At 39.6% G+C, this 24352-nt stretch overlaps 3 protein-coding genes across 7 annotated transcripts in view; 2 read left to right on the top strand and 1 right to left on the bottom strand.

The window, feature by feature from the left end:
- Positions 1-24352, bottom strand: part of LOC126382225 (tRNA (adenine(58)-N(1))-methyltransferase non-catalytic subunit TRM6) — a 460488-nt gene that overhangs the window by 78789 nt on the left and 357347 nt on the right. The window lies entirely within an intron of this gene.
- On the top strand, positions 3471-17429 carry LOC126382228 (innexin inx7). Of its 4 annotated transcripts, none has more exons than XM_050032025.1 (9): positions 3473-3500; positions 4552-4644; positions 6713-7144; positions 7908-8085; positions 10932-11079; positions 11654-11843; positions 12764-12914; positions 14455-14644; positions 15252-17429. In XM_050032025.1, the coding sequence occupies exons 3-9, from the start codon at positions 6905-6907 to the stop codon at positions 15406-15408; spliced, it is 1254 nt and encodes a 417-aa protein (XP_049887982.1). In that variant the 5' UTR covers positions 3473-3500; positions 4552-4644; positions 6713-6904; the 3' UTR covers positions 15409-17429. The 4 variants fall into 4 exon arrangements, with proteins under 4 accessions (XP_049887983.1, XP_049887982.1, XP_049887980.1 ...); XM_050032023.1 differs by having other exon boundaries at positions 3477-3596; XM_050032026.1 differs by lacking the exon at positions 4552-4644 and having other exon boundaries at positions 3471-3500.
- Positions 23756-24352, top strand: part of LOC126382231 (innexin inx1-like) — a 77258-nt gene continuing 76661 nt past the window's right edge. Inside the window, exon 1 of the mRNA XM_050032032.1 lies at positions 23756-24068. The gene's annotated coding sequence lies outside the window, so the exon portion shown is untranslated. The remainder of the gene's footprint in view (positions 24069-24352) is intronic.

Here is a 24352-nt window from a genome sequence, read left to right as displayed (position 1 = left end):
GGTTGTCAAGAAGCCCATTGATATCAAGTGGTTTCTTCAAATTCAAATTCAAAAATATCTTTATTCAATAGGTAACATAGTTACACTTTGAATCGTCAATTTTACATAACGAACGTCTCATCCGCCTAACGTCAATGGGAATCTTATTGTAAAAACGTATACATTGCCCCTTAAAAGATTCAGTAATCTTATGTAATCGACTGACTTGTAAAGCAAGTTTATTTTTATATTATACCGGGTATTAACAATGTGCCGATCGCTATTTTTTGCAAATAATCCTATATGTTTTTTTACATATATTAAGTTTTCAAAGATATATTGTGATGCCAAAGTTAAAATACTAATTTCTTTAAATTCTATGATAAGTGCCAGGTTATTGGCAATACGCTCCCCCCCCCCCCCAAATTACATAGAACTTAACATAGCTGGGGAGGAATGGGTATATACTTTTATTTACTTGTGTTAAGTATCAGTTTATCAATAACAAGAACTTACACAACAACAGTTAGCGATCATGTCAATGTAACCAGAAATCTGACTTCTGCACATGCGCAAACATCGCATAGAGTTTCACATTCTAATATTATGTCCCAGACTCGGATTACGGCTTACCTTGTAAAAAGAAGTGGGATCTAATTATATTATAATTCACTAAAACGAATATATATTACAAATACCCTTTATTTATTTCACAAACAAATACAGAACAAAAATAAATTAATTAAATAAATACCTATTAATTTAATTTTGGAAGTGAATGACAGTTTTATATTTTAATTGGCCATAGACGTGCCAAAAAACGTATCAATCGCCTTTTACCATAAAAAATAATAATTCTTAATGTTTTTTAAATCAATAATGGCTTTCCTTAATATTTTTTTATTGTGAAATTGCCAGTGTATCCAGCGATACGTTTGCATTAGAAACTCCTTAATTGAAGATAATTTAAAAAATAATGTTCTAAAAAATATGAATCATAAAAAAGGTGTGTTATCATTTGAGTAAAGCAAATATAAAATAAATAATAAATTCGGTTAGTTTATCATGTAGATAAAAGTATCAGATGGAAAAACAGAGATAACCTATTTTTTGGAGAATATTAATTCGATGTGCGATGGCGGGAGAGACGGTCGACTGTAATACTTACTTTTTTTAAATCGAATGGGTTACTTCACAAAGAATGAATTTGTTGTTAGATCATAGATAATTGATATCACATGGTTTTCAGGATCTGTGTACGGTTAATGGTTCGTCCTCTATTCATCATTAATTTAAAAACCACTCTTTTGTCCTGTGGTCCAGTGGATGAGCGTTGAGCTCACAATCCCGAGGTCCCGGGTTCGAATCCCGGTGGGGATAAATCACAAAAATCACTTTGTGATCCCTAATTGGATTAGGACATTACAGGTGAAAAAAAGTAAGATGATCCGTGCTTCGGAAGGCATGTTAAGCCGTTGGTTCCGGACATTATTTATCAAAGTACATAGACATTACATGAGTCATGTCAGGGGCCTATGGCGGCTCAATAATAACCCACATGATAGAAGAAGGTGTAGCATTCTCCATGCCACTTTTTAGGGAAAAATAGGGCAGTGGTTTCCCTCTTGCCTTCCGCCCCGCAGTACTCTGTCTGACGCAAGTGGGATGGCGCCTAGAGTAGTCTATTACACCCCCCCCCATCTTTGGGACTTAAATATACTTAATTGCACTTAACAACTAGTTACATCACAAACAAAACCTGCCAGAGGGTGTACTTACAGGGCGACACCAAACACTTCAGGACCCCGATACCGACCCCGCCGGCGTGGTCGACGATTTCCCTCAATCAGCGCTTATCGCTATCGATCCACTAGGGTCGATTAATTCTTTCAAATAGCTTTTCCTTTCAGACGACGCCCTGAGCCGAGGTTCGCGCCAAACTGGGCACCCTCAGGCCTGTTGTCTTAAACGTTGTACCGGATGAGAGCCATGCGCCAGCGCTCCCCATTTGCCCGGCCAAGTAGTTAATGCCACCTGCGGCAAATCTACAATAAGTCAAGTCGTCAAAAAAAAGGTGTACTTACGCTCGTGATGTTATATTATATTATAGTTATTATAAATTATTTCTATTTTAACATAAGTACGATTGAAATCACGCCTTGTTTTGTTCATATTCAAACAAATCCACTGACCTGGTTTGACTTAGTAATTATAACTTCACGTAATTTATGTTATGTAGGTATATATATTTTAGTTACGTCTGGTTAATCGTTTAATCTTGGGATTATAATGAGATAAAATGATATAGTGTGATTGATTGTTAGGGTGAAGATATTTTTGTAAACAAATAAAGAAAATTGTCTAGTCAGTAGAGGTATAGAATGAAAATACGTTCAAATATAATTGGGTCGTGTATTATGTTCAAGATAAATTAGGAAATTCTGATTACTAACTAAAGATAGATGTAAAACTAAAGAAACACATTTTCTTTTTTCTGGTTAACTTATTTATGAATTTTAATAAAGAAAAACGTTACAATAAGTTCGACATTTTATCACGCTTTTCTATGACGCCACAGTGTGCTTTTTCATACAAATCTGTGTGCAAATTCCATGTTTTGATGTTTTGTAAAAAGTAGCTGATTTCGCTAGTTGGGAACAAGCCTATTCTTCCAGACGACGCGCGACGCCTTGAGCCGAGGTTCGCGACCAACAGGGCACCCCCCAGGCCTGTTGTCCGTATTTTGTACCGGGTGCGAATCATCCTAGACAATGGACATTCAAAGGTTTGTTGCCTTCTATTTTTTAATATAATAATCTATTTCTATTTTCCAAGTAGGCATACGTAAATGACATACTTACAAAAAACCAAATACTTAAAGAATAAGATATATAAAAGAGTTTTAGAAAAACCATGGACTGAAAATGCTGGTCTTTTTTACCCAGAATTTTCCCAAAGGACCATGACCGTAACTGAATAAGACCGGGGGGTCTTATTCCCTGTTCCTATCACAACTAAAATACATATAATAATAATACTTTACAAAAAAAATACTTAATGACTTGAAAAAATATATTTGTAAAATAGAAGGAAGACATATTTATTTGTAATTCGTTAAAAATCTGAATTCCAGCTTCTTCTATCGTGTCGGTTGTGGAATTGATTACCAACTCTCAACCCAAATTGAATTCCAGCTAAAACTCCTCGTATTTCGAAAAGGTTGCCATAGAACCTAAATATCTACTTGCTATTAAGGCGCTTCGAATGAGATATGTCTGAAATCTGTTGGTGGTGGGGGACGTTTTGACTCGAAATTATTCTATTTGGAATTGGAAGTTATCGACTTTTCTTCTCCCGACTTCTTTCCCGCAAGAGCATCTGAATAAGACAATGACTTCGCAGGCAAGTCATTGTCTTATTCAAGTATATCTATTATACTCATATCGTATCTCGGTGTCGGCGTATCTTATCATATCACTTGATACGGCATACTCGACGTTCGACAAACACGCGAAATACACGTATGTCTGTTTAATTATTTTTTACACTTTGTTGAACATTTTCGGGTCAAGTGCTTTTAAGTTCTGTTTTCAAATTCTGGATTGTGTCCGTTTCAAGTAAGTGTTTAGTGTGTTAAAGTAATATTTTTGATTTTGGAATTGATACAAGATTGCTTTTATGTAGTCGTGGTAGCCCAGTTGGTAGAATGATTGCCTCTCTCTCTCTTTAAGGCCCCAGGTTCGAAACCAGCACAGGCATAAACCAATGACTGTCTGTTGTTTTCGAATTCATGTTTGGATCATAAATGTCTAGACCTAACCTGTATTGGGTTGGTTTTCCTTTCGCGGGTTGGGAGGTCAGACAGGCAGTCGCTTCCGTAAAAAACCGGACCTGTCAAAACTTCAATTTAGGTAGCCGGACCCTGTAAAAAAAACGGGATAATGCTAAAGAACCATTCGGGCTGATATCGCAATCGGCTCACGGGATCGATTGATTCTTTTAAATATAATCCAATCCTCTCATGCGACGCCCTGAGCCGAGGCTCGTTCCACCTCAGGCACCCTCAGGCCTGTTGTCTCAACTTTTTGTAACAAGTGAGAGACCTCAGCGCTCCTCATATGTTCGGCCAAGTACTTAATTCCATCTGAGGAAAGCGTACAATATTTTCACATAATTAAACGCAATAACATTGCAACTCAACAAACATAATATTTGAAAAGATTAACTTGATATAACGCATTTTTGGATTTTGTTCTGAAAAAAATATTGTATAAACTTTGTATTGAAAGATGATTCCGTGCTTCGGAGGGCAAGTTAAGCCGTCGTTCCCGGCTACTAACCGTAAAATCACCTGCAATGGAGCAGCGTGGTGGATTATGTCCCATACGGAGGGGGTAACTGAAAACAACGCACTTAATTTCTCTGTGAAACAGTATTTCCTTATCAAAGCGATTTGGGTCACAATGTATTAAACACCATAACAATGTGTTGTTATTTAACATTAATTCTTTATCAGGAACCGTTAACGAGCTGTACAATATACAGTGTACTAAATATAGTTCTTTTTTGTAGATTTTCCGCATGTGACATTAACTACTTGGCCGGAGAATTGAGGAGCCCTGAGGGCTCTCACCCAGTACAAAATTTAAGACAAAAGGCCTGAAGGTACCCTCGTCTGAGTAATTTATTATATTATTATTATTGTGTGTCTTTTTCATATCTTGGGCCTATGGAGGCCCGGACTTTTGGAAGGCGTGCGTGGGGCCGAAGCCAACACGTAGAGGCCCCTTAAGACAGTTTAATCTAAATGTGGTGTGACACCAACCGGCGATTATCCCTGTATGCACTATGGGAGTGCACCCAAAGACAATCCCCGGTTCGTGTAGGACTATTGCAGATTATGGGAACAAAGGGAACTGGGCTATTGGGTTGGGGGTTAGTGGACCGGGATACTGGAGCTATGGGGACTATGGCGCCTGCTCGACCAATGTTGGTAAACATGGATAAATGAGCAGGCGGTGACTCGCCACTCACTCGCCATTATTATTATTATTAGTAGCCCTCAATGCCCCACTGCAGGGCAAAGGCCTCTCTTCACTTCTTCCACTCCTCCCTGTCCCCAGCTTGTTCGTGCCACCGTTTCTAAAAGCGGTCCAACTCGTCGCGCCGTCTTTTTCGTGGTGTGGAGTGATTTATTCTTATTTAAAAGAATTATTCGACCCTAGTGGGCCGATAGCTCCCCGATACCGACCCCGCCGGCGTGGTCGACGATTTCCCTCATTCAGCGCTTACCGCTATCGACCCACTAGGGTCGATTCATTCTTTCAAATATTTTTCCTCTCAGACGACGCCCTGAGCCGAGGTTCGCGCCCAACTGGGCACCCTCAGGCCTGTTGTCTTAAACGTTGTACCGGGTGAGAGCCTTCAGCGCTCCCCATTTGTCCGGCCAAGTAGTTAATGCCATCTGCGGCAAATCTACAATTAGTCACGTCAAAAAAAAATAAAAAAAAAAAAAATAAAAAAAAAAAATAAAAAAAAATAAAAAAAAAGGGCCGATAGCGAAAAGTGGGTGTGGAATATGCTCGGTTCTAAACGCGTTGGGTGGCGGAAGATGATACTATGTTTGAATGTGGTCATAAGTGTGACCAAATATCCGTTGTTTACCTAATTATTTATGGTCATGACACTGCTTTGTCCAAATCTGATAAATTCAAGGCAAATACTCCTTAGAAACACTGTTTTGTGAACGTAATGTGTGATTTCAAGGAATTACAAGTTTAAGAAACATACATACATAAACTCACGCCCGTAATCCCAAATGGGGTGGGCAGAGCCACAAGTAATCAAAGACAACTTGCAGCCACTGTTGATACGAAGTCCTAAGACGGATATGATGAACCTTATGGTGATAAGGGATCAGCCTATCGCCCATAACATTAGTCCATCATGTTAGAGGACGCAATCCCTCTGTCGAAGTTTAAGAAAATTCTGGGGAATTCTAGAATTTACCTAGACTATTACGTATACCCAATCGGGCTAGACAGAGCAGAGGTACATAATCTATCGCAAGATAAACTGACCGAGTATCCACGCTTCACCGAGATTTCTGATAGACCATTGTGGATGTCATAAAGAAAATAATATTGTGGATTGGTTAGGCACCTTGACTACCAGATTAGAGGACCTGGATTTGGTTTCTGGATAACATCATAAACTGCCTATATACGTCCCACTGCTGGGCACAGGCCTCCCCTCAATCAACCGGAGGGGGTATGAAGCATACTCCACCACGCTGCTCCAATGCGGGTTGGTGGAGGTGTTTTTACGGCTAATAGCCGGGACCAACGGCTTAACGTGCCCTCCGAAGCACGGAATCATCTTACTTTTTCGGACAATCAGGTGATTCAAGCCTGAAAAGTCCTTACCAAACAAAGGACAGTCTCACAAAGTGATTTCGACAATGTCCCCATCGGGAATCGAACCCGGACCTCCAGATCGTGAGCCTAACGCTCTAACCACTAGACCACGGAGGCTGTCAACATCACACATCACTAATTTAAGAGCCACGCTCTTATTGGTGTAGCATTCTCCATGCTACTTTTTAGGTACAAATAAGGCAGTCGTTTCCCTCTTGCCTTCCACCCCGTACTCAGTCTGACGCGAGTGGGATGGCGCCTAGAGTAGTCAACATACCAACAGTGTATTGATAACATACCAAACTTTAAATTTCCAGGCTAACAAATGATACAGCGATAGATCGTCATAACTTATGTGATTGTGGAAAGGAAAAGCAATAGAAGACCCAAGCACAAAAGAAGACCAGAACACCCTGGCCAAGTAGATTTCCGGCCAAGCGGTGAATGCTATCCCCTGCAAATCCCCAAGACACGTCACAAAAAGTACCAAGGCGTCATAACCAAGCAAGATGTTAGTATCAACGATAAACACGCTCATACCGCGCGTGCGATTCAAGTTGTACAGGCCAACGATAGAAAATTTCGTATTCCAACTGCATTATAAGGCTACGGTGACTATCCTACTGGCTTTTGTGATCCTGGTATGCGCCAGAGAGTACTTCGGAGACCACATCAAGTGCATCTCAGACCAGGGTGTGCCGAATCATGTTATCCAGACTTACTGCTTCTTTATGGCTACTTTCACTGTTGTAAGTATCATGATTTTCTTTAGATATTATGGAAATTGATTTGGGATTTTAGTCGCATTATAATAACAACCTGCATAATTAGCAAAACTGATTTTTCAAATATCGTTCCAAAACCAATACCTAGACTTATACCTGTCGTGGCCAGATCGTAGAAGTGATCATTTCATGATGTGTTCGACCATTTCATGAAATAGTCATATTTCATGAAATAGCCAACATAAGTTGACCATATCGTTGAAACGTCAACGTTTAATGATATTTTAATCAAGGTTTAGATTGTAGGCGATGTCTATGCTATGTGGTGTAATAAAAATGCGAATAGTCGATTAATTTCTTAGGTTCAACATGATGTACTTATTTGATATGGAAAATTGTAGATTATCCTTATCCTTTGCCGAAGGTTGTCTGGAAGAGATCGCTCTTAGCGATAAGGCCGCCTTTGCCCACCTTAGAATAAGTTTATCCTGTAAATGTTTTGTGAATTTGTGTGGAATAAAGTGCTTTATTATTATTATTGTATCAATTGATTATAATATCAATCAAGTTTTAAAAGTCAACTAAACATGACACTTTGCGAAATGACGTAGATTCAAAAATGTTAAATTGACCTTCATCAAGTTTATCCATGATAATTACGTTGAATAAATGCTTCTGATTCTGACATTTGCGCATATAATAGTATATAGTAATGTGAACTTTTTAACCCCCCTGAAGTCTTTACCCTCAGTAAGAAACATTCTCACCAGTTTTATCGTTATCTCAGGTCCGTCACTACAACGAGTCCCTCCTCCAAGCAGGGTTCCTGCCTCATCCCGGAGTGGGCCCCATGTCCGACTCAGACGAGACCCTGCACCACACCTACTACCAGTGGGTACCCTTCGTTCTATTCCTCCAGTCCATCTGCTTCTACCTGCCGCATTATATCTGGAAAAAGAAAGAAGGTCAGTATCCCAATCCAATCATTGCCCAAAGGCTCAAATAATTAAACGTTTTTTCGATTCTGCTCCGCATCACCCAAACCTCCTGTTTCTGAATACATCCCGCTTAGGGACGGCACAGAAAAGTATCGGCGCCTAAAGAACGGTCAACTACCGAGGAGTCTGATGATCGGAAGCAGGCATATTACCAAGATCTAGATTACTGCTGTCAATGTGATGGTGTTGTTACCATGAAGTAGTTCCAGTGCATTACTCTAGCCATAGAGGCGGCCAATCAGCTTGCGACACAAAACACTTCAGAACCCCGATACCGACCCCGCCGGCGTGGTCGACGATTTTTCTCATTCAGCGCTTATCGCTATCGACCCACTAGGGTCAATTTTTTTTTTCAAATATTATTCCTCTCAGATGACGCCCTGAGCCGAGGTTCGCGCCCAACTGGGTATCCTCAGGCCTGTTGTCTTAAATTTTGTACCGGGTGAGAGCCCTCAGCGCTCCCCATTTGTCCGGCCAAGTAGTTAATGCGATCCGCGGCAAATCTACAATAGGTGGCGTAAAAAAAATGTAGTTCCAGATAGTTTGATGTTTAATCCGTTGTGCTAGTTTGATATCATCACTTATATTATCTTGAGTGGCGAGTAAATACATACTTAACCCCGTTTTCATTTCTTATACTACATTTGTGACAATCTTTTTTATAAAAGGTTCATAATTTACATAGATTCATAAGCTCACGTATATTTTCCAATCGAAGTTTTTCTTGCAGCTTCTTTTCCCCGGCTATACAGGTAGTGAGAAGCTGCAGTAGTTTTAGGCGGATGAGACGTTCGTTATGTAAAAATTGACATTTACATTACATTTACATTTATTTATTTACATACCCAAACACATTATCATTACAGGCCAGGCCCAATTCGATAATGCTTAATACAATCTTAATACAATACAATTACAATCATAGAAATTCATATAAACACACAACATGCATCAATTAAATAACAATAATTATTTTAAAACATAAACACGACTTCTACCATGACATGACGATTCAAAGTGTAACTATGTTACCTACTGAATAAAGATATTTTTGATTTTGAATTAGAATTTGGAAGCCATCGCAAGATAAACTAATTACTTACACCTCACCGACCTTTCTGTTATTGCGTGTTTCTGTTAGTGTGTGTGTCCATAATTTACCGAGGTACTTACTTATATTTTCGACCCAACACACACCACCTAGGATACTATAGTAGCGTGTACACAGCAATCGCTATAGCGCGTTGCCATACGATGTGGCGAGAGCTTTTGATAAGGTCTGACCCAACGGCTTGATCTACAAGCTTTACTTTCTGGGAGTGCCAAACCGTCTCGTGCACATCATACGAGACTTCTCTCAAATCGAACCTTTCGCTACCACGTGGAAGGGACGCTCTCGTCACCGCCCCCGTTAAACGCCGGATTCCCACAAGGCTGCATCTTGGGCCCTGCGCTGTTTTAACTGACAATGTCCGATGTCATCCAACTCACAACCCATACGATAGAAGAAGAAGTGCTTACTATAACTCAACTTTGTTATCATATCACTCCACAATTTCAAAGAGCTAATGCACTTTTTAAAATGCGTTATCAGCACCTGCTTTATTTTCTCTGCAATTGTTTGATGTACTTATCTTATCGTGAATGAGACCGTCTATATTTTGAAAGATGATGCTCTGTACTTGATTCGATGCGTCTGTCATGAGTAAGTATAATAAAATACATGTAAAATAACTCAATGAGTCATATAGTGATGCAATATCACATGAAATATCAGCGGAGATAGTTGATATCTTGTCGTTTGAAGAAATTCATCATATCGATGGAAAGGAAATCATATCTTTGTAGACATAGCAACACAACAACACATAGTAACGTCTGTATCCTCGAAAGGCAGAGGTGTATAATAGTACAGTCATGAGCAATATAATGTACCCACTTTAGGACTCTGTCGCTCTAACATATTTGACATTTAGTGAGACTTGCAGTTCAATTTGTCAAAAAAGTTAATGTGACATGGTACCAAAGTGTATACATATTAATGCTCGTGACCGTACATACACACTCACTCCTCGCGGTAGATACGTTTATGTCCCATTTAATAGGGGGCGAGACACAAATCCTGGAAACCACGTGATATCAATTAAGTACCTAGATGATCCAAACATGAATTCAAAATAAAGTCGAATTCAGGGGTTAAGAGACCGAGCAAGGATTTGATTCTGTGACACTACGAAATGTAAGTCACGCGCATTACGCGAACAGGATATTTTTACTTATACATACGTTTATATTTTTGATGAATCAAGTGGTTCTAACTGAAAAGTATTGGCATCCGAAGGACGTAATATACGATTCCGACGACCCGATTACTCTAGCCATAGAGGCAGCCAATCAGCTCGCGACACCAAACACTTCAGGACCCCGATGCCGACCCCGCCGGCGTGATCGACGATTTCCCTCATTCAGCGCTTATCGCTATCGACACACTAGGGTCGATTAATTCTTCCAAATATTTTTCCTCTCAGACGACGCCCTGAGCCGAGGTTCGCACCCAACTGGGCACCCTCAGGCCTGTTATCTTAAACGTTGTACCGGGTAAGAGCCTTCAGCGCTCCCCATTTGTCCGGCCAAGTAGTTAATGCCATCTGCGGCAAATCTACAATAAGTCACGTTAAAAAAAAGTAGTTCTAACTAATAAAGATAGTTTCACAAAGTGTTTTTTTCTGGCGTGACCCTACCGAGAATCGAATCCAGGATGTATCGTAAACCGAGCGTAAGCACTAGTTCTAATAGTCCTTATACATTTGTAGGTGGGCGGATAAAGGCGCTGGTAGAAGGTCTGCAGTACGCCAGCTTAGCGCTTGAGGACCAAGATATGACTGTGAATGGCACGACGGTGCCTTCCAAGCTGTCCTTGGAGAATAGGCTGAATACTATTAGGAAGGATATCATTTTAAGGTAAGGTTGGTAACAGTGGCAGAAAAAAATATGGATGTACAACTATATATAAGGACCTACTACATTTTAACGGCAAGATATTGTTTCATTGCTGCTGATTTCAGTACGGTCACGAGCATTAATATGTATACACTTTGGTACCATGTCACATTAACTTTTTTGATAAATGGAACTGTAAGTCTCAATAAATGTCAAATATGTTAGTGCGACAGAGTCCTAAATTGGGTACATTATATTGCTCATGACTGTACACACCATCTAAGTTTATTTTAAGTTATACCTGACATTTTCTTATCCGCTGAAAAGGAAAAGGACGGGTAATCGACAGGCATAAAATGTATGGAACACACGTCAATTTTAGGCAGAAATTTAAAAAACCCTCTCAAAATTGTAGCGCTCCCCATTTGGTTGGTAATGAATGCCATGGGCGGCAAACCTACAATAAATCACGTCAAAAATATAAACCATTCTTTTCGGAGTCTTTTACGTGCATCCATTGTCCAGACCCCCTATATATTATTATGGTCATCTGTCATTTAATCAAAACCTTCTCACCTTACTGTTCTGCAACCAGGCTCCGCATCAGCCGGACGTGGTCGACGTGGCTTGTCGCGATGGAGGTGGTCAACCTGCTGCACGTGATGCTGCAGATCTGGCTCATCAACATCTTCCTCAACGGCAACTTCCTCTGCCTCGGCCCCTGGGTGATGAGCGTCCAGAACTGGAACAACATTGCGGATCCGCTGGAGACTGTGTTTCCTAAGGTTTGCTACAACAATGCATAAGGGTATATGATCATGAGCTTAGGTGGCGTAGAAGTCAGAGGTACATCCATCGCAGGAAAAGCTTATTATAAGATTAATGACTACCTAAATGATAAAAATGCCTGGTATTGAATGTGTTCCTCTAGTTATTAAATAACTTGTAATGTATATCCTCATTGGTTTTTAAAAGATGTGTTGCTGTTGCAGTTTCTTGTCATTTCTTCTCCTCAGCCATAACACCTTGCGAAATGACGTAAATTCAAAAATGTTACATTGACCTTCAACAAGTTTATCCATGATAATTACGTTGAATAAATGATTCTGATTTCTGATTTCTGATGAACTAAGTACCCAAACCTCAAGAAAACAAGCTTTGTTGGGTTTGAGTGGTATTTTTTTTATTAAATTCCTAAAGAGGTTGGTTGGTTAGTAAAAGGGATAAAACATCGTAGATTTTATAAAGGCGCCCTTTACGCCTGCGACGTGGGTCTTTGAACTCCGGTGTTCAATATTATTATATACATATATAAACTCACGCCTATTTCCCACCGGGGTAAGCAGACACTATGGAATTCCATTTGCTTCGATTCTGACACACTTCTGTTGCTTCCTTCACATCCACGCACGCCGGTTCGGAGTAGATCGTATTGAACCTTTTCTAAGGACATCTCCAATTTGGTCAATGTACGTCCTTCTAGGTCTTCCTCTGCCACATACACAGTTGGCCTGACCATTATCGACGGCGAAACGGCTCAGCACCAATCAGGTTGCTCTAAAAGAAAGCTTGGTGGGTACTTAGTTCATCTTGTGTAGGATGTACCTCTGACTACTCCTTACCCGGAAGATTTTCGCTTCCGCTCAATATAGTCAGAGGTATTAGGAGTTTTTAGAATTTAGAACAAGTTTTTAATGCTCTCCAGGTGACAAAGTGCCTGTTCCACAAGTACGGTCCCAGCGGCTCGATCCAGCAGCACGACGCTTTGTGCGTGATGGCGCTGAACATCATCCACGAGAAGATCTACACTGTGCTCTGGTTCTGGCTGTTGTTCCTCTTCATCGCTTCGCTGCTTGGTGAGTTGCTGGTTGCTGGTATATGATGGAAAGCGAGCTTCGTGTGACGTAATTGCCATGTTAAAGAAAAAAATTAGCCTTCATGTCACAACGATGCGGCGTGATCCTCGCAAGCTCGAGTGTCGACACCAACTGACGCACCATATGATGTAGCGTTGTATACAACTGATGCGTTGTGTCGTGGTCAACAGCGCATGACGACAGGTGTCATCATCATCAGCCCATTAACGTCCCCACTGCTGGGGCACGGGCCTTCCCTATGGATGGGTAGGGAGATCGGGCCTTAAACCATCACGCGGGCCCAGTGCGGATTGATGGTTATTAACGACTGCTAATGCAGCCGGGACCAACGGCTTAACGTGCCTTTCGAAGCACGGAGGAGCTCGAGATGAAAACTTTTTTTTTTTGTGGTCACCCAACCAATGACCGGCCTTTGCGAAAGTTGCTTTACTTGAACAATCGCAGACCGAGCGCGTTAACCGCTGCGCCACCGAGCTCCTCAACACGACAGGTGTCAATTGTATAGGTAGTTGTTGATGGTGCGACCGTGGTTGTCTCGAGGGCCTAAGGGTCTGCCGAAAACAAAAGTCTAATGTGTTTGTGCTGCTAGTAAGCCACTAATAAAATCTGTCCGACGACAGCAAACGTCTTCCAAAAACTGAACTACTACTGGTTTTAGTTCTTCTCACCAAATAAGTTCATCTATACGTCCATATATTATGTTAAAGATAACATAACATGAGCTCACACTATATTCCAATTGGGGTAGTCAGAGGTTCATCCTTCACAAGATGAACTAAATGCCGACACCACACCGCGCTTTCTGTTCGACCAACGTGATAGGTTGTGAGCCGTATCGCCGTCTATAATGGTCGAACCTTATGAATGAATGAATGAATGAAATATTTATTTCGGATATTTATCCATATTTTGTTAGTAATAGAAGATTATATCTAAGTTAGTAAAATTTGTAATTTTCATTGGATGTCACATGCATGTACATCCAGTGAGTGAGGATGGGACTGTCCATCCTTTGTGAGACCACCTTCAGGAGACTGTTGCTGCTGCCCCGCACTCGCACCCACAGAGAAGCCACACGCTTGCGTAGAACAGCCTGGAAGCCATCAGTGCTCCAGGAGGCGAACATCCCCGAGGCACTGCAGCGCCAGGGCAGCCCCAACAACCCCCTGAAGGCGTTATTATATTGAACGCGCAGAGCACTGAAGGTCTTTTTGGTGTAATTGCTCCAAAGGTTGCACCTTAGGCTAATATAGTCACACTTTAAACCGTCAATATTGCCAACCAAATTTGAGATCTCTTTAAAAGGTTTAGTACGATCTACTCTGGACCGGCGTGCGTGTATGAAACGATTGATGTTGAGGAAGCAAGAGAAGTGTGTCAGGATCGAAGCAAATGTAATTGCACCGGTGGGATATAGGGATGAGTTTATAAACGTATGTGTATATTTTTATCGAACGTCTCATCCTAAAACTACTGCTGCTTCTCACGACCTGTGTTCATCTATGCCGTTCCCCCACAGCGGTGATCTGGCGCGTCGTTTCTTACTTCGTGTACCGGCGGTCCACACGGTTCACGGAGATGATGTTCCGCCAGGTGGCTGGCTCCAAGTTCAGCCCCACCAACGTCATCAGGGTCGTCAACGGCTGCCAGTTTGCCGACTGGCTCTTCCTCTACTACCTGTCTAAGAACATGCAGGGATTCGTCTTCCAGTGAGTTTAGTTTTGAGTTTAGTTTTTTTTAATTCATCAAAAAAAAGCAATATTGCTATTTGACATTTGTTTGCATTGCGCACTTACTTTTATATGCGCAAATATCAAATTGCAATATTGCTTTCTTAGATGAATTGCTTCGATGTGGCCATTTTAACCCCCCTGTATACGTCGCACTGCTGGGCACAGGCCTCCAGTCAGATGGGGTATGGATCATACTCCACCGCGCTGCTCCACTGCGGGTTTGCGGAAGCGCCATCCTTACACTTTCAGATAAATTACAGAAGGGAGTTGCCTATGCGCTTTTACTCTTGATGTATTTTCTGCCACTTTTTGGTGGAGGTTGGGTTTATACGTACAACATTCTATTCATTGCACGCTCTTAAGAAAAATAACCACGTCTCCTATAAACGCATACCGCAAAACCACATAAGTAACAAAACCCGAAGTGATTGTTCATGTACTTTGGCAGAGTGAAACGCGTGCGATTGGTGACTCCCGTCCATTTCTCTGAGCTGGTTCTGGAATTTCGACATCTTGACCAGACTTATTTCACTTACTAGCATAAGTACTTTGTGCATCTTCTAACCAAAGAATCCTCTACCAGGGAACTGTTCATCCGCTTGGCCGAGGAGCTGGAGAAGCGAGACATGCCGTTCAAGCAGGAGGGGTACGAAGAGAAGGGCGCAGAGCCCGTGCTGCTTAGCAGGATGGACTATGATGACGAGACCTTGCCGCTCAAGGATGAGAAGAAGGCCTCATAGAAGCGTTGCTGAACTGATCAAGCTAATGTAGTCAACCTAACGATATTTGACCTTGAAAATCATGTATACTACAGACAGGACAATCGATAGTATCGACAACTCATTTAGATCAGTACTATCATCGTGTGTGACGGTCGAAAAGTATTGCCATAGAATAAGGAAGAACTACCACCGGCTGAGCTAGGTTTACCTAACCCCTTGGTCTTGCGTTAGTCTTCAATTGTATGGGCGTCAGACGTCACTCACACAGATGCGCCGTAACCGCGCCAATGTGTAGTGTCTGTGTAAAACGAGGTGTTTTGTATGAGCAATGGCCGCTTTTCGTAGGATTGAGCATACCTGATTTAATTATAATACCATACTTTCAATTACGCTTCATACACGTATTCTTTTAATGTACTTACTTAATAAAAAAAAGTATTATGTACTTAAATATATACGTTTTTAGGCATTCGGACTTTGCTCAAGTTTTTTGTGATAAAAACTCAAAAGAGATACTAATAATACTTATTGCTTGCCATAATACTTATGTAATAACTAAGCTATTATTTTTTTAAGGATTAATTTAAACACTAAAGACGATTATTACCTTAATATAATGATGGATATTTATGAAACAAAAAAAATATATTTATGCCAAATTACGGCAAAATGTGAGGTCCAAAAATAATTGTAAGATCTTTATATTATGTTACCATGTTTTTTTGCAAATAGGTAAATAATTTATGATTTATGAAAAAACAGGGAAGTAACTGTTAAAAATACGTAGTTATAAACTCAAGTAAGCCAGCTGCTACTCATGACGTCTATTTTGACGTAATAGGTACGTTGTGTAGAAGGTCGAAGGCCCTACGTTGATACGGAAGCTAAGAATATTACGATTTCGATGTTGGTATAACGAGTTAGGACCCCGATACCGACCCCGCTGGCGTGGTCGACGATTTCCCTCAATCAGCGCTTATCGCTGTCGACCCACTAGGGTCGATTAATTCTTTCAAATATTTTTCCTCTCAGACGACGCCCTGAGCCGAGGTTCGCGCCCAACTGGGCACCCTCAGGCCTGTTGTCTTAAACGTTGTACCGGGTGAGAGTCTTCAGCGCTTCCCATTGGCCAAGTAGTTAATGCCATCTGCGGCAAATCTACAATAAGTCACGTCAAAAAAAGAGAGACTTTCCAGGCTGTGTTCCCCAAAACTAATATAGAATGCGACACATTACATTGATTACATTTTTACGTTAGGATCTACTCATTGCTCCACAGTGGAAGCTATAGAGTAGGGATTCGATAATTACAATAGCTTATAAATTATTATTACACGATCGTCATGGATGGCGGTTCAAAGGTCGAGGGGGTTTTTTTTGTTAGATTTTCAACCTCTACTAATTATTATTATGTGTCGTCTTATTCATGTTTGATCATAAATGAGTATCACGTACTCAGCGGTGATGGAAAACGTCGTGAGACAACCCACATTCCCGAGAAATGCATTTTCGGAAGTATGTAACCTATCCTGTATTGGGCTGGTTTTCCCTTCGCGAGTTGGAAGGTCGGACAGGCAATCGCTTCTGTACCTAAAAAACTGATCAAATCTTTAGGTTAGGTAAGCGGACCCTGTGAAAAACGGGATGATGATTTGTCGTTGGGACCGACTGACTATTCAGTAATTTGTACCAAAAGGCCACATTAAAGGAATTCTGCTACTTGACATTGTGTTGCCATCGCGCATTTACTTTTCGATTAACTTACGATTTTACATGCACAAATGTCAAATTATAATGTTGTTTTTTTGGTGATGAATTGCTTCAATGTGGCCGTTTTGACCTCTCGGAATTGTGAAACTTAGAATAAGAGAACTTTTTTATGTACCTATAAGTACCTACTAGTTTTGTTTGAAGAACAAATAAAACGTTAATGATTATTTTATAAATAAAATAAAATATAAATAAATTATATTATATAAGTGACTTGCTGTGGTCTAGTCTGTTGTTGAGTGTAAATACATTTTATGTTTGTTTTATTATGTTGGTAGTTTTATTAATCCTTAAGTACTTACATGTAGTTACGTAATTTATTTTTTCTTTTAATCTGGGGGCACGGTATTCCGAAATTTTCGGGATCTCGTCTAGTTCATAAATAAAAAAATGTAAAGCTAGGATGGCTGAAAACGATGAAAACCGCTTATGATGTGTGAGGTTAATTAAAACAAAATATTTTTTGAAATAAAACAATTTATTCTTCAATATTACTAACTAAATAATTAAGTTTTATTTGGAAATCAGCATTTATCATAACAAAATGTATAATTCAAGAAGATTCGCGTAATCCCTTCAATCTCGAACGGGATCTCGAAATTGATCCCGAAAAATTAGACGAGATCTCGTGAGATCGGGCACCGTGCATTGCCTAGTAGGTCATCACATCACTAATTTAAGAGCCACGCTCTTGTCGGTGTAACATGTTCCATGCTACTTTATAGGGACAAATAGGGCAGTGGTTTCCGTCTTGCTTGCCACCCCCGCAGTAGGTACTCTGTCTGACACAAGTGGGATGGCGCCCAGAGTAGTCTATTTCAAAGGCATACTAGGACTCCTGTACTCCGCCTCTGAATAGCACTGACAGGTACTGCTGCCCTCTGTCAGGTTCCAGGTTACAGTCCCTGTGACTTGCTTCTTCCGGACCGGGTGAGAGCCTTCAGAGCTCCCCGTTTGTCCGGCCAAGTAGTTAATGCCATCTGCGGCAAATCTACAATAAGTCACGTCAAAAATAAAAAAATAAAAAAAAAGCTTCTTCCGTCCTGCATTGCCGTACCGGCAATAACGTAGAACCTTTGCCCAGGGATACGGGTGAAGACCTCAACGGTTGCAGAGGCGGAGATGGGAGCCTAGTAGATACGTTACTTCAAAAGTTACCAAGTCATCAGACTATTTATTTTATTTATTTATAAGTACAGCCCAGCCATAAGTACTTACATTGAAATTTACAATTAGAAGGTAACGGTGTTGTGACTAATATATATATGACAATTACGGCGTACATATCTTACACAATTAACGGTAAGTATTTTAAAATAAAGTAAAATAACAATTACACAGCAAACTTACAAATTAGAAAAATATTAGGTAAATTTAAGTATACTTAAGTAAATATAAGCAAGAGAAGCGTTCAAAGAGCATAAATCTATGAAACCACATGTAACCTTTAATTGCTAGACCAAACAAGATGATGCTTCGCTAATATTCGTTTAAACAGTAACATGCAAAATTAACTTGTTCCTACGCCTGTGTGGTCGACACTTGATTACCATGCGCCAAATGTGTGTAGAGTCGCGTAAGAGTCAAGAGACATTATGTTTTTGTGTTTAAAATGACGCAATTATTGTCATAAAAAAATAAGCGTCATAATACGCACATACAGCCTCCGTGGTGTAGTGGTTAGAGCGTTAGGCTCACGATCTGGACTCTGTGTGACACTGTCCTTTGTTTGGTAAGGACTTTTCAGGCTTGAATCACCTGATTGTCCGAAAAAGTAAGATGATTCCGTGCTTCGGAGGGCACGTTAAGCCGTTGGTCCCGGCTATTAGCCGTAAAAACACCTCCACCAACCCGCATTGGAGCAGTGTGGTGGAGTATGCTCCATACCCCCTCCGGTTGATTGAGGGGAGGCCTGTGCCCAGCAGTGGGACGTATATTGGGACGTATATATATTAATTTTTTCAAATATTTTTCTCTCAGACGACGCCCCTGAGCCGAGGTTCGCGTCCTACTGGGCAACCTCAGGCCTGTTGTCTTAAATGTTGTACCGGGTGAGAGCCTTCAGCGCTCCCCATTTGTCCGGTGTTCTCTATTTTTACGCATATTTTTTTATGTAATAATTTACCATGGCATAATGTTACTTGTCCTATTATTAGTTACGCATAATATTAATTTGTCATAACTTTTTAAGCATAATTTTGAAACTCATAACTGCCATAAGCATAATAATTAATGACAATAATGACATATAAGCATAAAAACTATACTCCGAATAAGAAAAGTTTTGGCATAACTTTGAACATTTCCGAAACTTACTTTTTCCTTGGTTGCATTTGGTTCATGATTGTGAATTTTTATGTTTTTTTTACTCTATTTCATGCTGTTGGTGATAATTCAGTATACTTTTCGTGTGTAAGATAAACATGCTGGCGGCGTAGGGGTGGCCCAAGGGCCACCCCCGCCGCACCCTAACCTACTGTTATGCCTTGTAAAAATTATGACAAAACACTATTATTCTAAAAAAGAATTATGAATACCTATTTATATGCGAATCAAATTTATACCAACAAATATTAGTCCAAAAATAAGTTATACCTAACAAACCAGTATTCGTAGATGTTATTATGGGAAAGTACTATTATGCTTAAAAACGTTATGCGAAAAGGATTATGATAATTAAAATTATGACAAAACCATTTATGCATTTTAAGAGAATCCCTTTGTCCGGCCAAATAGTTAATGCCATCTGCGGCAAATCTACAATAAGTCACGTCAAAAAAAAAGCTCTGCTATCCCTATTAAGTATGGCTCTACAAATGTACACAAGTAAGCTGTGTTTAGTAAAGCGATCGAAGTTACTTCCTCAAAGTATATATTAAGTCAAATTATCATTAATTTGCTTAATAATTAGGTCACTTGTGTTGGTTTACATATAATAGACAATCAAGCCGCCGGCTCTTAGACTACATGCGTTAATTAATGGCCATTGTATCGGTCGAGTTCTACTGACCTTAAATATTATTTCATTAGTGGTTTGATTTACTATTGTCTGCCTTAAGTAGGTTTGCCTACCTATAAGTGGTTTATTATTTAAGTGGAATGTTCAATTATTTCGAACATTATTTAATTAACAGCCTCCGTGGTCTAGTGGTTAGAGCATTAGGCTCACGATCTGGAGGGGTTCTGTCCGGGTTCGATTCCCGATGGGGATATTGTCGAAATCACTTTGTGAGACAGTCCTTTGTTTGGTAAGGACTTTTCAGGGAGAGCACGTTAAGCCGTTGGTCCTGGCTAGTAGCCGTAAAAACACCTCCACCAACCCGCCTTGGAGCATCGTGGTGGAGTATGCTCCATACCCCTTCCGGTTGATTGAGGGGAGGGCTGTGCCCAGCAGTGGGACGTATATAGGCTGTTTATGTAATCGATATTAATCTCTGTCGACCCCTTCGGGGATACATAGGCGTGATGCTAAGTTATGTTGTAATTCATTTTAATGTATTTTTGTGAGTCTTCATTTCTTGAAAAACATCTTTTCTTTATTATTGAAAAACGATTTGCGTTTGACGTCGAGAGATTAATATCGATTACATAAACAGCCTATATACGTCCCACAGCTGGGCACAGGCCACCCCCAAACATGAGGATGGTTTTACAGAGGATACTGTTGGTTACTTGTGGCTCTGCCCACCCCATTAGGAGTTACGGGCGTGAGTTTATATATATACAGTCATGAGTAATATCATTTACCCACTTTAGAACCCTGTCGCACTATCATAATTTGACATTTCATGAGACTTACGGTTTAATTTGTGAAAAAAGTTAATGTGACATGGTTTCAAAGTGTATTATTAGTACTCGTGACCGTATGTATCAATCAACAAGTAGGTACAACTGTTCGACGGGCTAGACAGTACTTCAAATTAAGATTAGGGACCCCAGTAGCGCAGCGTTCCCAGACATAACATTATGCAGCCTATTATGGCAAGTTACAGCAATGGCGGCCACAGCCGTCTTCCGCAGGAGTTCATCGCGCCGGGGTGACCCTACGGCGCGCGGCGAATGCTTCGGGACGCGCGCGCAGACGTCTTTACACGAATAGAAAGATAGTTGAGATTGCAAGCATTGAATTCTCGATTAACGCAAGTAAAAAAAACATTCCGTGCTAATTTTCCGGATTGAGAAAATCTGTCATTTTGGGACTGAGGTAAATTGAGATTCAGACATGTAAGTATAGGAAATTGTCGTAATGGGATTTACGTAGTCTTTATGAACCGGAAGGCCTAAGTTTTATTGTAAAACTGACAATGGCATAAAAATAACAATAGAACGTAATAAAAATTACATATATATTTAATTGTAAAATGTAAAAAAATTTAGAAGGTTGGTTTAGATTTGTGCTTAAAATTGACGTGTGTTAAAGGTCTGGTAAAGGTGACCTCTCAACCTGTCACCACATGGCTCACCATATCCAACTAAAGGAATCGATACCAAGTTTGGCACTTGTGGCAGCAAGATTTTTTTTGGATATGGGTGTGCGTTAAATATAAAAAAATAGTAGAATAAACTACAATAAAAATCACGAGAGGTCTTTGTTTTGACAGCTGTCAGACTCATGTAACTCATATTTACATATCCATATTATAATAAATAACCATACTAATAGGCTAATTTCCAACCAGTCAAATCAGTTACTTTTTACTAAACGTCAAAATACGAAATAACTATGGAATTTGTATAAAAAAGCACACTGTGACGTCATAGAAAACGTGATAAAATGTCAGACATATTAGGTTTTTCTTGATTTAAAATTCATAAATAAGATAAATAGAAAAAAGAAAATGTTTTTCGTTTGTTCTAAGTCTGTTTTTATTTAGAAATCAAACTTTCATAATTTATCTTGAACCTAGTACACGACCCAATTATTGTAAAAGCGAAAAAAACTCTATTTTTCCATTACCTTTTACTATACCGTGCCAAATCCACATATCACAGGCAGGACTAATCTGGATGCCAATTTACATACTGATAGGTTAAAACCTAGATGACATCACAAATGTTCTATACAGCCAAGGAATCTTAATACGCTTACAAATTCTTAGAACCTATCTTCTTACTTTACCGCTATAACGAAGACAACTCACGGGCGGAAAGCTTGCCTTACTACAATGATGCTAATTCCACTACACACCACCTAATTTTATTTTAAGCTATACCTGTCATGTTTTATCTGCCGAAACGGAAAGGGACGGGCAATCGACAAGCATACATTTTATGAAACACACGTCAATTTTAGGTAGAAATTTAAAACCCTCCCAAAATTTTATATCGGTCAATAACCCGAAAGTACGCATCAAACGTGTTGGATATCAGCGAGATAGATGCCTATTTTATTCGCCCGGGTATTTCATTCATTTTAAAATGAACAGCTCATCATCATCCGTTCCTTTCCCTTTCGGCGGATAAGAAAATTAGGAAGTGTCTGCAAGAATTGGGGCCACTACACTTATAAAATATTGTAGCAGCGTCCCGAAGGCTTCCATATTTCCTGGAATTTGGGCGCAGGTAGCAACTGGTTCCGAGATGCGCACACACACATACACTGAGTTGCTTGGACTTTGTTCTGCGGCCTACGATTAGACTTTTGGTGAAGCAGGTTTGGTGTAAGATTTAGATGTCTATGCGGGCAACCATACATACAGTAACTTTTTTATTAGAGAAACATTTTTACATTGGGGAATGTACCAAACTACTTTGAACTAAATTACGATATTTAGCTAAGATATTTAATAAGTTCCGATTTTATTTTATTTTATTGTACTCATTGATTTATGCTGTATTAGGTGGGTACACTATCGAGGTAGTCGCATTGCTTATTTTTAGAACTGAAATGCAAAAATAGGTATAGAAATGTAAGTATATTGCAATTTAAAAAAAGCAAAGAGTTTTAATTACACTGATTTAGACCTACTCTGTCCTGGCTGATACGGTTAAAAATAATGTAATAACATGCCATTAAATTATGTTTAAAAAAATATTAATAAATTATTTTTATATTTATAAGGCAACTTGAAAAATATTTTCAAAAGATAACAGCCTGTATTTTCTCCAAATGTATAAAAAACTTGAAAAAGGTTTTAATCACGTAAAAAAAACTTTGAAATTATTGTAAGATTCATTTTAATTTTACGCGGGAAACTAATTCAATGTTTCAGAAAAAAACGTTTCGTTTTTATTGTAATTTATTTAACATAATGTTAGCATGCATCAGTATTTTTTTGCATAAATATTATATAATTTTTAGTTTGAAGGACGTACTGTTAGCTAAAAGATAAAACTAGTACCTTTATCAATTCTAAAATATCTTTCTTAGAATTGTTTAATAATTTCGTAGAATAATATTTCTTCGTGGAACGAAGCGAGCATTAATTCTTTGTGGCAACATTTACAAAATGGCGGCAGCGCGCCATTATCACAAACGTTGTTATGGGAAAAATAGCTTGATCTCTTTCTATCTTGTAGCTTTAGTATTGTGCTATCTTTCTTATCGGTATATCTATGTACGCCAAATGCTAAACAAAATAATTTTGTGCCAGCCAGAGAGCAAGATCATTCGTGAGCGGGAGTACTTTTCCTTGGTGATCGAATGGTTGCGTTTTGTGTTTTGTAGTGTTTTTGCGTTAATATTTGTGTAATGGTATATTATTAACTTGAATATTGCCAAGTATATTAGAGACTGTTGTGTGCTCGTATTATAAGAAATAACTTTTCATAACTGAAGAATTGCGAGGTAAAATTACGAAGACAAACGTCAAAAAGGTTTTGTATTCCGCGAAAAACATTTCCCGGTTCGTGAAGAAAATAATCGAAGGCGTGCTGGAGTCAGTGGGTCTTGGCTTTGCAGTAAATTGGTGAGTACCGTTGAATTTTACCATGGCACCACGTTGCGTTGTTATTTCCTCATAAATACAAACACAGCTGACTGTGGCTTCCTCTTTATAAAATTAACAATGAAAACATTCACTATGTGACCCAGTAATGCTGCTCTGCGGCATCCAAATCGACAGTCTTCGAATCTCATGTTGATAGTGAGATTCAGTTTATAATTGTGTATGATCGTGTTTGTTTTGACTGAGTTGGAAACCTGGTGCGTGTGTCATCAGTGGTATGTGCAGGAGCTATAATTACCAAGCTT

The sequence above is a fragment of the Pectinophora gossypiella genome, chromosome 3 (assembly GCF_024362695.1).
Source record: "Pectinophora gossypiella chromosome 3, ilPecGoss1.1, whole genome shotgun sequence".
Lineage (NCBI taxonomy): Eukaryota > Metazoa > Arthropoda > Insecta > Lepidoptera > Gelechiidae > Pectinophora > Pectinophora gossypiella.
The sequence above is the reverse complement of the archived record's forward strand: the minus strand, read 5'-3'. Positions and strand labels throughout refer to the sequence as shown.